The sequence below is a fragment of the Ptiloglossa arizonensis genome, chromosome 8 (assembly GCF_051014685.1).
Source record: "Ptiloglossa arizonensis isolate GNS036 chromosome 8, iyPtiAriz1_principal, whole genome shotgun sequence".
NCBI classification, from domain to species: Eukaryota; Metazoa; Arthropoda; class Insecta; order Hymenoptera; family Colletidae; genus Ptiloglossa; species Ptiloglossa arizonensis.
The window spans coordinates 19,246,499-19,260,252 of NC_135055.1; the positions used below are offsets into that span (position 1 = coordinate 19,246,499).

The 13,754-nt window shown below is 41.1% G+C and overlaps 3 protein-coding genes across 4 annotated transcripts in view; 2 read left to right on the forward strand and 1 right to left on the reverse strand.

Annotated features, from left to right (window-relative positions):
- Nucleotides 1–3,264: 3,264 nt before the first annotated feature.
- Nucleotides 3,265–5,472, forward strand: Dbp21e2 (putative ATP-dependent RNA helicase Dbp21E2). The gene is made up of 7 exons (XM_076318197.1): nucleotides 3,265–3,432; nucleotides 3,505–3,726; nucleotides 3,792–4,115; nucleotides 4,200–4,457; nucleotides 4,530–4,643; nucleotides 4,715–5,106; nucleotides 5,174–5,472. The coding sequence occupies exons 1-7, from the start codon at nucleotides 3,310–3,312 to the stop codon at nucleotides 5,424–5,426; spliced, it is 1,686 nt and encodes a 561-aa protein (XP_076174312.1). The 5' UTR covers nucleotides 3,265–3,309; the 3' UTR covers nucleotides 5,427–5,472.
- Nucleotides 5,473–7,580: 2,108 nt separating this feature from the next.
- Nucleotides 7,581–13,754, forward strand: part of LOC143149907 (signal-induced proliferation-associated 1-like protein 2) — a 75,271-nt gene continuing 69,097 nt past the window's right edge. For both annotated transcript variants that reach the window (XM_076317714.1, XM_076317715.1), the window contains exon 1: nucleotides 7,581–8,468. The gene's annotated coding sequence lies outside the window, so the exon portion shown is untranslated. The remainder of the gene's footprint in view (nucleotides 8,469–13,754) is intronic.
- The window catches only part of LOC143150453 (uncharacterized), a 31,312-nt gene continuing 30,482 nt past the window's right edge, over nucleotides 12,925–13,754 (reverse strand). The window contains exon 2 of the transcript XR_012993062.1: nucleotides 12,925–13,092. The gene's annotated coding sequence lies outside the window, so the exon portion shown is untranslated. The remainder of the gene's footprint in view (nucleotides 13,093–13,754) is intronic.

Below are 13,754 nucleotides of genomic sequence, written 5' to 3' on the forward strand. Positions count from 1 at the left end.
TTTCGCGCCGAAGGCACGCGTCCTCTCCTTTCAAATGGAAATCGGCAACTGTAACAAAAATGAGAGACATATTTAAAACAAGTGTATAAAGGAAATATATTTCTATTGCAATCGGGGAACAATTAAAGCCGGAATTCATTAAAAAAAAAGGGGCATCGACACGATTGGCGTCGGTTGGAGATCGAAGAAAAAGCGCAAATGTGATTCAATTTTTCTCGCGATACTGATTGAATTTATAATCAAAAGTATGATAATATTGAACAAAGGTGCCGATAGAGTAAATTAGAAGCAATTTGGAACAATTAGATAACAATACGCACCTTGTTAATGTCGAAACTGGTCCAAAGAGATCCAGACGGGTCCAGACAAGTCTTGACAGGTTGATTTACAAGGAACGAATGACGACTCGGCGCATGGTGTCCCGCGCAATTAGACATTGAAGTGGGGGGAGGTAATGATAATGGCGGACGGTTCCCTTCGCGCCAAAACGTCCACATATATCCATACATATGCGAGAGTAGTTGAATGTATAAATCCACATATTTAACTCATACTATAAACATTATTATGTCATTTGTCTCGATGTAATTAACATTCATATTTTTACATGTATAAAATTACAAAGAATGGATTTATTGAATTAAAAAGCGCGATGTACATGAAAACCCTCAATCTAAACTTAAAAATATAACACTCAAAGTTACTAATCACGGGTATGATAAATATCGGCGGCCATTATAATTGTCAAAGACAACTAATATACAACCGGTCACCGTTAATTACAAATTAATTATTTGATTAAGAAACGTCTTAAAAACTTTCATCGTTAGAATTGTAACTATTTTCATGTTTAACGAATCGTAAGTACATCGCGATTTTCATACAAATTACGAAACTCAATGCAAAAATCGAAGTTCGTTAGTTATTCATGTTTGCATTTAACACGTTAATATATCATTGCGCAGATTCAACGTGTATTCAAACTCGCATTTAAAACATGTATACAAATGCAATTGCGATGACTTCGTAATGATAGATTTATGAAACATTAATTACATTATGTACATTATTGTACGCAGATGTAAATACTACTGACTAATATTAAGTTACAAATGAAATACAATAATACACGGATCATTCCAATATTTCACTAACATTGCACAACACCACTTTAAGGTTAAAATTTCGTTTTAAATTGTTACATTAACGTCAAAACAGTTTGAATTAATCTTTATTCGCTATATCTTTGTACTAACAGACTATGACATCGAAAGATAACGACAAACAACAATAGAATCAAAGTAATCAAAATATAATGTACGGGTACATATCACCTGTTACTCTCGCTAGTTCGAAGATGTTATCAATAGTTCGAGAATTCCGTTCAAACTGATCGTGAAATGTCATGGAGTCGATAGAGCGACACTAGCGCTATAATTTCAATTGATGATCGGTAACAAAGAAAATTATAAACTTAAAACACATTTATTGAAATAAATGCAATCGTGTTATAATTAAGTAATAACCGAATTCGAACCATTGTGTATAAAATTGTAATTTAATCTAGAGATACAAATCGATATGTATCGATTGGCACTCAATAAAGAATGAAAAGAAGCGCGAAACCGACCAAATTTATTTTGCGATGTCGATTAAAATTATATTCAAAAGTAAATCGATATTAAAGTACGAATAGAAAGTGAACAAGATTAGTAATAATGTTTAGAAGCGATTAAATGTTAACGGATAAAGTACACGCACCTCGATATCCGTAGATCTCGCGAATAATTCGGTATGTGTTCTTCCTTCAATTTCCGTGAAACAAACGACGACCTCTCGACGTAAGTCGTCGAGTTTCCAATTGATCTACGGGTGGGGAAAGGGCCAACCACCTGCTGTAGTTCATATTTCCACAAGAGAGGTTAAACGTCATTGGCCACGTATCGCCTTTTGCTGATTTGAAGTCTGGCTGGACGACACAAGGGCAAAGAGAGGTCGGACCGCCCATCCCCACCTGAGCCGTACGTTCTGAATCTTAGCCACGCACTCTGCCATAGTAGTAGGAATAGATATTAATTGCGTCTCTATCTCAATATGTACATAAATATAAAGTTTGGAAACTATAAATTACTGAGGTTTCGTTTATGCCTATATTTAATGTATAAAACGTCTGTTTTATCTCATAAGAGTTATTTAATATGAAAAAGAATATTATGTAATATTAACAATTTTTCTGTAAGTGGAACAATAAAGATGATTTTAAAATATATCCTTGCTTGCGTCGCGCACTTCCTTTTCAATCAGGCCCACTAAAGGGAAATAGGATCGACCTAGTAGGACCAACTCCACAGTTCGCGAATCGCTTTCTCAATTTTGCCTCATTTTATTCTTGCTCGGTAGAAGTAAATGAGAAATGTTCTTTAATCATTCGTCCCTTAAAATATAAAGTACGTATTACAAAATATAAGTCTAAGAGTAAATGAAACTTGGAAAATTTCATTAGACTCTTAGGATGATTGTATGTGTGAAAATATTTTTAATGGTTCGTTGCTAAAATGTTTCAAATTTCATCTGTGCAAATGAAACTACAAATAAAATGTAAGAAGTTTCATGAGACTAAAGTTTTATGGAACTACAAATGGTATATAGAGATAATATTTCTACGTTCTCTACCTTTACCGACTGCAGTAGTTCGGATCAATGTATTTCCTAAAATCACCGTTCTGAACGAGATCACTCCAAACCGCTAGTGTTGTACAAAATTAGTTTTTTAAATCATGTGATACCAGCTCCCACAAAATGAAACATTTACTCTAAATCTTCTTTGTGTCTTAACATTGTGAAATCCCATTTCCCATGATATCGAAAAATATTGCCGGTAAAGTCGATTTTATATTTCATTTATTTAAAAAAAAAACATGTAGCAATTTATTTCCGACGTTTATTCGATTGAACAGTTCAATTTTTAGTTGTTCATTGCAATAAATTAAATTCCGTAACTCAAATTCTAATGTTCATTCAAAGAGTAACGGATGATAATTTATTTATCATTTTAATGCATATAACCTACACAATGAATTGCATGAATCGTAAAATGAGAATGGAAAAGAGACATTTCAAAAACACTTTATCGTATAAATGAAATTCTAGGGAAACAGGTTGAACTCGCTTAACCTAGTATCAAATGTTGGAAAAACGACCAAGACGGTACATCTTAGGGTAACTAGTGCTGCCACAATACTGCTGTGGCCTTTTAGCCCTATTACCTGTTAGTGTTAAAATGGCGGTTTCAGTAGCATAATTGTTGTTATGCAAATTGGAAAACGCTTCGTTATTGAAAGCTTGGATGTCACGAGTAAAATGTTATTCCGATTTTATAGATTATATTACAACAGCATTGAATCCTCGTTTATAAACCCGTCAAGGCATTATGTAAATATATTCACTCTTTTTTTTATTTCATCTGGTACGTCGTAAACTAAGCTCACATAAATTTTAACCTAGGCAAAAGTTGTGACTAAGCACCGACGAAAAGAATCAAAAATAAATGAAAATGAAGCAAAGAGTACAAAAGAAATGATACCAATAATAAAATGCAAAAGAAAATCTTACAATTTTTACCAGAATCAAAGTTACAGAAAAAACAGTCCTATATTGCTTGCCAGCAAAGGATGGAGTAACAAAAAATCTAGAGGCGATTATTTCTTCATATATCCGCCTGATACGGTACTTTTCATTTGTAATTGTTACTCGTTCTGGAATTTCTCTAATAATCGTGACTTTTCTTCTAGGAGACTAAGGATGAAGCAGACAAAGCAGACGAACAATTTGGTTATGATACATTTCATGATTTTAATTTGGACTCTTCTCTGTGCGAGCACTTGCAAAATTTGAATGTAATAGAGCCTTTAGAAGTTCAGAAATTAGGAATTCCAAAAATTCTGAGAGGCTATAATACAGTATTAGCAGCTGAAACAGGTTGTGGCAAAACATTAACTTATCTTTTGCCTTTAGTACATCAAATTTTAAAATGGAAAAATATTAAACAAAGGGAACAGAACTGTCCACTAGGCTTAATTGTGACTCCCACTAGAGAATTGGCTGTACAAATTGCGGTTTGTAATAATAATTAAATTTGATCTATTTATATATCGTTGTTGTTTGAATAATATTCAAACAACACAATGTTCTTTCTTCAGTTAGAGTTAATAAAATTATCTAAGCATCTCGGTATCCAAACAAAAATGATCACTGGTGGACAAACAAAGGAAAAAATGCTGAATCCTTCAGTTGAACATGTGGATGTCATCGTTGCTAGTTTTGGAGTCATTAGCAAATTAAATACAGTTGGTATTTATGACTTCACCTTTGTGAGATTTGTAGTTTTAGATGAAGCAGATGCCTTATTTCATGAAAAGTTTGAAGAAAAGCTCAAAGTTTTCATGAGAAGATTATCCGTAAGTTAAATACCATTTTTTTAAATAATGGTTCATTAAAAAGTATTCTAGCTTTTGACTTAATCTATGTAGTTTGGGTATTATCAAGAAAACGACAAGGATGGATTTCCTAAAACGGCTCAACTCATTTTAGCTTCTGCTACAGTCCCCACACATACAAAACAAATATTAAATAGCATCATAAGTGTATGACAATTCATTCATTAAACGATATACAATTTCTATCCATAGGAGAATAATACTCCATTGCTTTGTAGGTAGATTCATTGGAATATATAAAAACTGAGAAATTGCACAAAATATTGGTCGAGCAAAAGTTTGTAAGAGTGGGTCCAAGCGATAAACCAACAGAACTTTTGAAATATGTAAAATCCAAAGCATCAAAAAATGAGCATGTAATTGTATTTTGTAACACAAGGAAGACGTCCTATTGGCTCTATATGTTTTTAAACGAATGTGGTGTCAAAACTACAAATTTAAATGGTGCAATGCCAGAATCTGTACGACGAGGAAAGTACGGAGAATTTTTAAATGGTAAAACTAGTGTACTATCATCGACAGATGCAGGCTCTAGAGGTTTAGATACAGTGATGGTCAATCATGTTTTAAATTATGATTTTCCACTGGACACGTTTACATACATTCACAGGTATGTGATTTAAATAATTAGAGGTAGAGACTCTACTTGAAATAAAAATTTGATATGTTTTATACAGATGTGGTAGAACCTTCAGAATAGGTACCACTGGTAAATGTAGAGTGACGAATTTCGTTACCACACCAACAGAAATCTCCCTTGTTCAAAGAATTGAATACGCAGCTAGGAAACTGAAACCTTTGCCCATTATTAATTACAAAAACACATACGAGGAGGACGAGGAGGAGGAAGAGGAAATAGAAGACTCTGAATATGAATATAACGAACAAATAATAGAAGACATGGACAGTGTAAATAATATTCCATACTAATATGTAAATTTTTGTTACGCAATGGAAATAAAAATGTTCAAATAACCATGAGAATTTATCGTTTCTGTAATCTTCACTTTCACTTTCTTTCTATTCACTTTATCCGTTTAACTTGTACGAAGTTACTCGGATGAAAGAAGTCTTTCATGAAGCCTTAGCAATGACCCTCGATATAGGATCAAAGAATCGACCCTATGTCGTTGCCCTTAAGTCTAATTTGATTGCAGAATCAGTTGCTCCAAGTTTATATTTCCTGTTTCATTAATTGATTGCATACGTCTGACAAATGATCGTACAAGGGACATAATTTCGATTGAGCATTCTTGGTTCTTTTAATTTTATAAAGATATTTTCATCATTCCGATCGAACGAAAATAGTAACAGAGATTCGTTTTTTTATGCCCGAATGAGCTTTCACAGCGACGAGTCGCCTTATCGTTCGAATTTCAGAATTCGAAACTGTCGGAGGAAGGAAACCGCGACCCACACGTGCGTGTCCATCCATCCGCCGATCCAATGTTTTCACATGTTCGGCGGCACTCCCACACTGACCACCTACGTATGCCAAATAGAACTACTATGAGCCAGACTGTGCGTCTAGACCAGTTTATTAGCCGCGTTGTGTTTTAGTGAAATTAAATGTGATTACGCACGCAGACATTCGTGTCTCCCTGTAAAGGGTGTGTCAACAATTGTGTCGTCGCACAATGCTCCGGAGGATAATACCGTGTGTGTACGAAAGTATAGATGAAAAATCTTTTCTATAGCGAGCCAAAACGAATAAAACGAGGATCTGAAAGGAATTTTCGCACGACGCGAAAATATAAAACTCCACGTTGGAACCAAATACGTTGTTCGAGTCATGGCGAGGAGGTGATACAATGCGCGTTAAAAGATTATCTCGCGGTCGTTCGTTACATTGTGTACGAAGAAACGAGTAATAAAAAGTGCATTATGTAATATTGAATTTTTTTTCCGGAAGACATTACGAAAAATTGTACGGAAACGCGATGATGAGTAGCAAAGACAATGAAAATAGACTAATTAGCGTGGGTAGTTGCGTGACAAGTAGGACAGGGGCATTTCGGACGTATGTAGATACGCAAGCAATGCGGGAACCCATGCCTCGGGAGAACAAAGATCTTATCTGGGCCAACTCTGACTCGTGCCACACGCGTAGTTTCTGGAGAATGCGCACCCTCGTTTAGACGCTGGACGATAGCTACCTTTGAAATACGACTTTGATTCTATTATCTCGAAAGGAAAACGTGACTGGACACCGTTTCGCTGCCGATGGTGTTTCTTTTATAATAAAATAACACGGTACTCTAATTCGACCTTAATTCCTGTTAAAGATCAGATGCACGTGACCTGTTTACCAAAGAAACATTAATTTATCGAATTACGGTCAAAAGGAATCAGATCAGAACGTGCATCGTAAGAGGGTTAAATTGTGTCAAGTCCGAGTTCCAATGGGTCTTCGAACTATACGATTAACTATTAACATCAATCGTCGAAAGATATATTCGCGCATCGAAGATGGTTGTGCGGTGATATTTCGAGAAAAAAAGAACGCGCCAAAATTGTACAATACGTGCAATTTGTACGATTTCGATTCGCGGAGAAACGCGATAGAAAAACAACGTACTTACATAATGTGCGCCACGCGATCGATTCGACAAGCTCCATGGATCTTGTTCGTCGCGTCTGTAGACAGCTATACGAAAGCACTTTGTGGACCAAGAATACCATTGTCTCGGTCGAGAATAGCAAGGACTTTCTCTTGTTACGAGAATGAAAATTATTCGAGCGTCTAATGCATACACACATATCCGTGGTGCGAAGCTGCTTCCTCTTTAACGCATTGTCGTGCAACAATCGATTATTAAACAACGTATCGATTCGTAATCTCGGACCGTGCGATCGAAATTATGAGAAAGCGGCATTTCGTGGCGCGCTAACCTATTAATACTTGAGCGTGCCCGAGTCACGGATATAGTGTAAACAAAACAATTTCTCGTATTCTTTTCGACCGCCGGCAACGTATCCTCGTGGCGAGCGAGGTTGTAGTATCGAAGGCACGCGCAACGAAGCGCGATGGAGGGGGGATCTCGGTGACCGGCCTACTAGAAGCGAACTCAGTCGTACCGCGGCGCGCAACCTGTTAGCGTCGTTTCCGTTGTGTTCCGTGCCGAGTCCGTTTCGCTTCAACTCTTTCGCACGATTTCTCCATTCAACTGCGTCACAGTAATTCCTTGGCACGCTCTACTCCGTCGTTGGCGTTTCTTGGTCCGCTATGAACCGATAAACCGTAGCTCGAGATCACCGGTAGGAAAAAACGGTTACCGATCGACACGGCAGGTCCGGGTTGACGAACCCTTCGAAGAGGCGGACACTTCGGTTCCGTAAAAATGCAGCGTGCCTTCGGAACGTTCGGTTGACTCGCCACACGCGTACACACCGCCGGTTCTCGCGAATCATAGTCGCCGAGCGATGCCGTGAATATCGAAGCGAAAGAGTAAACGGAGAGCGATCGTATCGTCGACCCGCGTTACGCCTCGAGCGAACGGAAGATCGATCGAGAGAACAGATCTCCGACGTAATCGAAACGAGGCGCACCGTTCGATCGACTGCCAAGGGGAATCGAGTTTCGAAGTTCGCGAGAACGACTCGAGTTCCAGCACGAGGTTAATCGTGTTCTATGAAGTTGCTCGCGATCGGCGGTGCAACGAACGACGGAATACGGGTGCACACGTATCCGGTGAATCGTGAATCGAGACAAGGTGTTGGGACAACGTGTGTAATTGATCGTTCTGTGCGAGGCCGGTGGTGTTCCGCGGTGAAGAATCGAGACACGGGAAGGAAAACACGGAGATCGGGATCGAAGTTGTGCACGGTGTGGATGAGTGGTGTTCTCGGGCGATTTAGTTTATTTTGTGCTGGTAGAGGGAACCGGAAGCCGCTATATTGGAGAGGAAGCGGGAAAGCGGCGTGCCGCTATTTTGTGTACCGCGGCAGAGGCGATCATCGCAGCCAGAAAATGTAAGTTTTTATCACGTTCGTCGCGTTCGTCGCGTTCGTAGCGCAACGAAACGTTTTCGTTCGCTCTCGTACGGATTTATTGTCGTCGTTCGAAAATAGAATCGATAGAATCCCGGTGTTCGTGGAACGATTCGGAACCCTGCTCGCGCGGAAGACGAATTACGATAACAATTTTCACGTCCGATACATTTATGGGAACACGAAAATTTACCGTTGGTGGTCGGTAACGCCGTATGCGCGATGTCTCTGAATATCGTAACAAGTCGAAATTGTTTGTTATTGAACGAATCGCGAGTACGGTTGGCGCCAGAATCCAGAGCGCTTTCGTAATAACGTTGCTCAAAATATTATTTCGGACGTCGTTGAAAACACGTCCTAGAAATCGTAAGACGAACGGCTCGCACGACGCGAGTTCTCGCGTCGCAGTAATAGCCCAACCGTGTCGCTACACGAGTCGAAAACTATCCCAATAAGTCGGCTTAACGTCGTCGAATTACCGATAGGTGAAGGTCGCTAGTGTCCATTGGACGCCGTTACCGTAACACAGTAGGTAATTCGTGCCGCTGCAACATTCTCGATATACCGACTTCCTAGTAATCGACTCGCAATAGCCATCTGCGAATCGTACACATCTATTGCCCACCCGATGAACCCACAGCACCGTGTAAGACGTTAAAAGCGAGATTACTCTACATCTTTCCGTGTTTCGCATCCGAGCTGGTATTTACGAGATTTAAATTGCAAATTCGACGGTTTTCGACTGTATCAACGGTTCGTCGATGGATCGTTAAACCCACACGTCGTCCTTCCTTCCTCCACGCGAGGGACGGACGATCGGATAAAGACGCGATTCGTTCGTACGGAGTCCTTTTCTTTTTTCTTCGTATTTCGTAATCGCGCGGAACGAGATTAAACCGGGCTCGTTTAACTCATCGAGGTACAGTTACCGAACCCGTGAAACGATACGAGCTAACTCAAGCTACGAAAATAGTTTAATTAGATATTTAATCGCAAGATGGAACGTCAACGGTCTCCCCGTGCGAATTTCTACAGAGTTATTGTAATTTTTCACGGTGGCTCGAAAATATCCGCGCGTATCGAGATATTGAAAAATGTGGGACGTCTTCTTAACCCACTATGCCCAAAAAGAGTTACGGTCCCCTCGGGGCCTATCCCTCCCCCGACACGCGTTGTTTTCACGGTTCGCGTCGACCGTACGAGCCAGACTCTTCGCGACTGACCTTTTCGCGAGCATCGTTCGCGATCGAGGAGAGCCTTTTCATCCTTTACCGGGTCTCTGAATCGTGCGGCGTCGGGCTATCTCCACGGGCTCCTTTTACACGCCGCCACCACCACCACCATCACCACCCAGCCGAGCCGTACTTTTAAAGCGGAATCTTAAAGCGGCAATTTGCACATAATTCATCTTTAATACCGTCAAATCCAGCCGATAATTTCTCGCGTTACGCTCGTTTAACTCTTTGGGGTACGGTTGGTTAAGAGACGTCCCACCTTTTTATTACCCCGGTATGCACGGTGGGATATTTTTCAACCGTGAAGAATTAAAATAACTCCGTGCAAATTGCACGCCGGGATCGTTGATACTCCATCTCGTAATTGAATATCTAATTAACCTATTTTTTCCATTTTATTTATTTTCCATCGTTTCACGCGTTTAACAACGGTGCCTCGAGGAATTAATCACCGTACACGTGTAACTCGACGAGCACGCGTTACTCGACCGGCGTCGAAAATTCAACGAACTCGCCGCGGTGTCGTGATTCTCTCCCAGAAGGATAAACTAGAAATTCGCAATTACGTTCGGACGTAATTTTCGATAAGTGGTCGCGTGGGTCGCGCGTTCCTGCCACCCACGTGATCCTCCAACTAACGAACCGTCCGAACCCTCTTCGTCCCCCCGTCGACGACCCATCGCGACTATAATTTCGTGAGAATTTTATCCGTCGGTTGGTGCACGCGTTCTTCCTCCTCCGTATTCGTATCGAGAGAATTCCTGAATCACCCGCTACTCCCACCGACGTTGTTTCTGTTTACTCGGCGCGGAAAGTCTACGACAATATTTCGACGATCCTCCAGATGCACTTACGCGGTTCTCCGAATTATGAAAATTAATTTCTTATCGTATATTCGTTGTTAATAGTTTCAATTTATCTTTTGTATTATTAATGTCCCGTTATCTCGCGATAAGAATTTCTAGGAACACGCGAATGAAGCGGTACGGTCGTCGAACGAAATTTTCCACGCGAAACGAAAAATCAATTGCGCGCAGTAGCTTCGTCGTTCGACCGTGAACAGAGTACCCCGAAAAATTGTATCGAAAAAAAAAAAAAAAAAAACAAATTGACTCTTTACGCGCCCGCGAACTCTCGTACCGAGACGGTACGAGCGAATTGGGGAAGATTTCCTCGCGGTGCGCCGCGCGAATAGTTTGTTTGTTTTTTTTTCGTTCATCGCGGCGTTCAATTTTCGATAGAGAATCGGCGTTGCAACGTACGACGCGCAATCGTGCTTTCGTGGAAACGATAAAAATGATACGTCGTGGAGATTAGACGGTTGAACGTATCCGACGTTCGCTGCACCCGCGACGCTACTTCCTGTGGCTATCTGACGGCGGCGTACGCGTCCTGCGAGTTTTTCGAGAAAAAAAAAAGAAAAGAAAAGGGCAGGCCACTCCCGTTGGAGAGAAGCGTCGTGGAATTCGTGTATCCCCGAGTGGCCGTTACAACCGGAGAGAGAGAAGGCCTTTGTGCCTCGCGTACAATGTTATTGTATTCTCGGCACGTATAGGCAATGGGAGTTCGTTATTACGCCTACTTCCGGTGGCCGGATCGTCGCGCGGACTCGCTTCGAGAGCTTTAACGCGCCGCCGCTTGAACGGATCCCCGCGAGTGCGCGCGCACAACTTTTCTCGCGATCGAATCTTTCGACCATCGTTCGCGTCCGTTACCGATAAGGCCCCAACGAGCAACAAACGTCCATACGCAGCTCTTATCTACGCTTTTGTAACGGGATAACCCTCTGCTACTCCGTTAATTGCGGAACGCGGTGCAATACGCGTATTACGGCGAAACAGGTACAACACCGGTTATCGTTACACCTTGACACGAAATAAAGGGAAAAAAAAAGAAAAGGAAAAAAAGAAAAGAAGAAAAATTACCACGGCCCGAAGGAGAACGATAAATATTCCGACAAATTGCCTTTTCCGAACAAGGCTTTCTAACGAAGAACGCGGTTTATCGACCGGCGAATTTATTCCTCGAAACTATCCACGCTCGGAGACTGCTTCGATTTTTCTCTCTTCGGATGGTTTCCGACAGGGAGTGTAAATCGAGTTCTTCGAGTTCTCGTTTAGGTTAGGAACAGTGTTCGAAAACACGAATTGGGAAATTTTCCGATGTTAGATTGATGGTCCAAGCTTCTATCGATACATCCTGTATTTGAATATTTTGTAACAGGGAGGGTAAATCGAGTTCTTCGAGTTCTTCGAGTTCTTCTTTAGGAAGAGAAGTGGTCCATTTGAAAACGTGAATTACAATGTATTTCAATTTTAAATTGTTAGAACAATCTTCCATACTATATTTAAATATTTTGTAACAGGGAATATAAATCGAGTTCTTCGAGTTCTCGTTTAAGGTAGGAAGGTGTTCGAAAATACGAATTGGAAAATGTGCCAATGTTACATTAATGGTCCAAGCTTCTATCGATACATCCTGTATTTGAATATTTTCTAACGCGGAGGGTAAATCGAGTTCTTCGAGTTCTTCTTTGAGTAGAGAAGTGGTCCGTTCGAAAGCGCGAATTACAATGTATTTCAATCTTAAATTGTTGAAACAATCTTCCATACTATATTTAAATATTTTGTAACAGGGAGTGTAAATCGAGTTCTTCGAGTTCTTCTTCGGGAAGAGAAGTGGTCCATTCGAAAGCGCGAATTACAATGTATTTCTATTTCAAATTGTTGGAACAATCTTCCATACTATATTCGTATATTTTCCAACACGGAGCGCAAATCGAGTTCTCCGAATTGGAGAGGTGTCTACTTGAAAACACGAGTCGTGAGATATTTTTTTTATTAAATTGCTGGAACGTTTCCAGCCTCTGGTCGATACTTTGTGGCCGGGCGATTAATCACGCTACTCGCGAGCTTTGGAAACATTTTCGTGGCCCGAACGAGGGATGGTGAAAGTATAGGGGGAATCGGTGCGGTATCGTTCGTAAGCCGCGACTCGATACTCGAAAATACCGTAGAAGAACGCCAGCCCCGGCTGGAATTTTAGAACAGCTGCAGGCGCATACCTAAGCGATACCCGACCAGCCCCGGGTCTACAGAAAGACCGCTCGTAAACTCGAGCAGGATTCGCTCGACTCCGTTCGACTCGGATCGGTTCGGATCGGCTCGCTCGGCGTGCGCTACGAACACGTCGGAAATAAAGTTTGCCGCTCGTCACATTTTACTTACCCGAGTACCATCTGTGTCCATCGTTTCCACGTCGCTGTAGGTGGTCGAGGAAACATCCTCCGGCTTTCGATTCGTCGAGAAACCACGCTTTCTTCGACCCTGGTCCCTCGGGTCTTTCTCGACCCGTCGCATCGTACCGCTTTTCTACGATCAAAGGTACAATTAAAGTTCACTCTCTTCCGATAACAATCGCAGAACTGTACAACAGGCTTACACAATAGCAATTTATAACGAATGCAACTAAATTCGATCGATTTATTTACGCGATAACGGTATCCGGATACATCGTGCGCTTCTTTCGATCGAACTCGAAAGAATCGTACTTATTTTTCCACGATCGAGGTTAAATCTCCTCCGACGATAATAATGATTGCCCAATAATGATAATTTATCGTGTCGTAAAGTTCGAAACACGAGGTTACGTTCGGTTTTGCATTCGGAGACTTTGGCTTTACGGTCGAACGTAAATATCGCACGGATTATTTTCGTAACGCGTGTCTACGCGAGCTTTTCCGTTTATCGTTGGCGCGTATCGGTAGTTTCTTTGCAACTTTTATCGCGATCGGTGCATAATTCGTTTAATCGAGGCTGGAGTATCGATAAAGCATCGGATAACGTTGTACGAATTCCACGTACGGCACGAGAGCTTTCTCGTGGACGTGTGGCCGGTCGTTGTAACAATCGTGCACGCAAGCTGTGCCCACGCGCGATTTTAACACGTTGAAACTCGACGATACGTCTGCCCGCGGACGTTGCTCGAACGCCTAATGTTTATTGGTCGGCGTAATACGAGCAGCTTTCAAAAT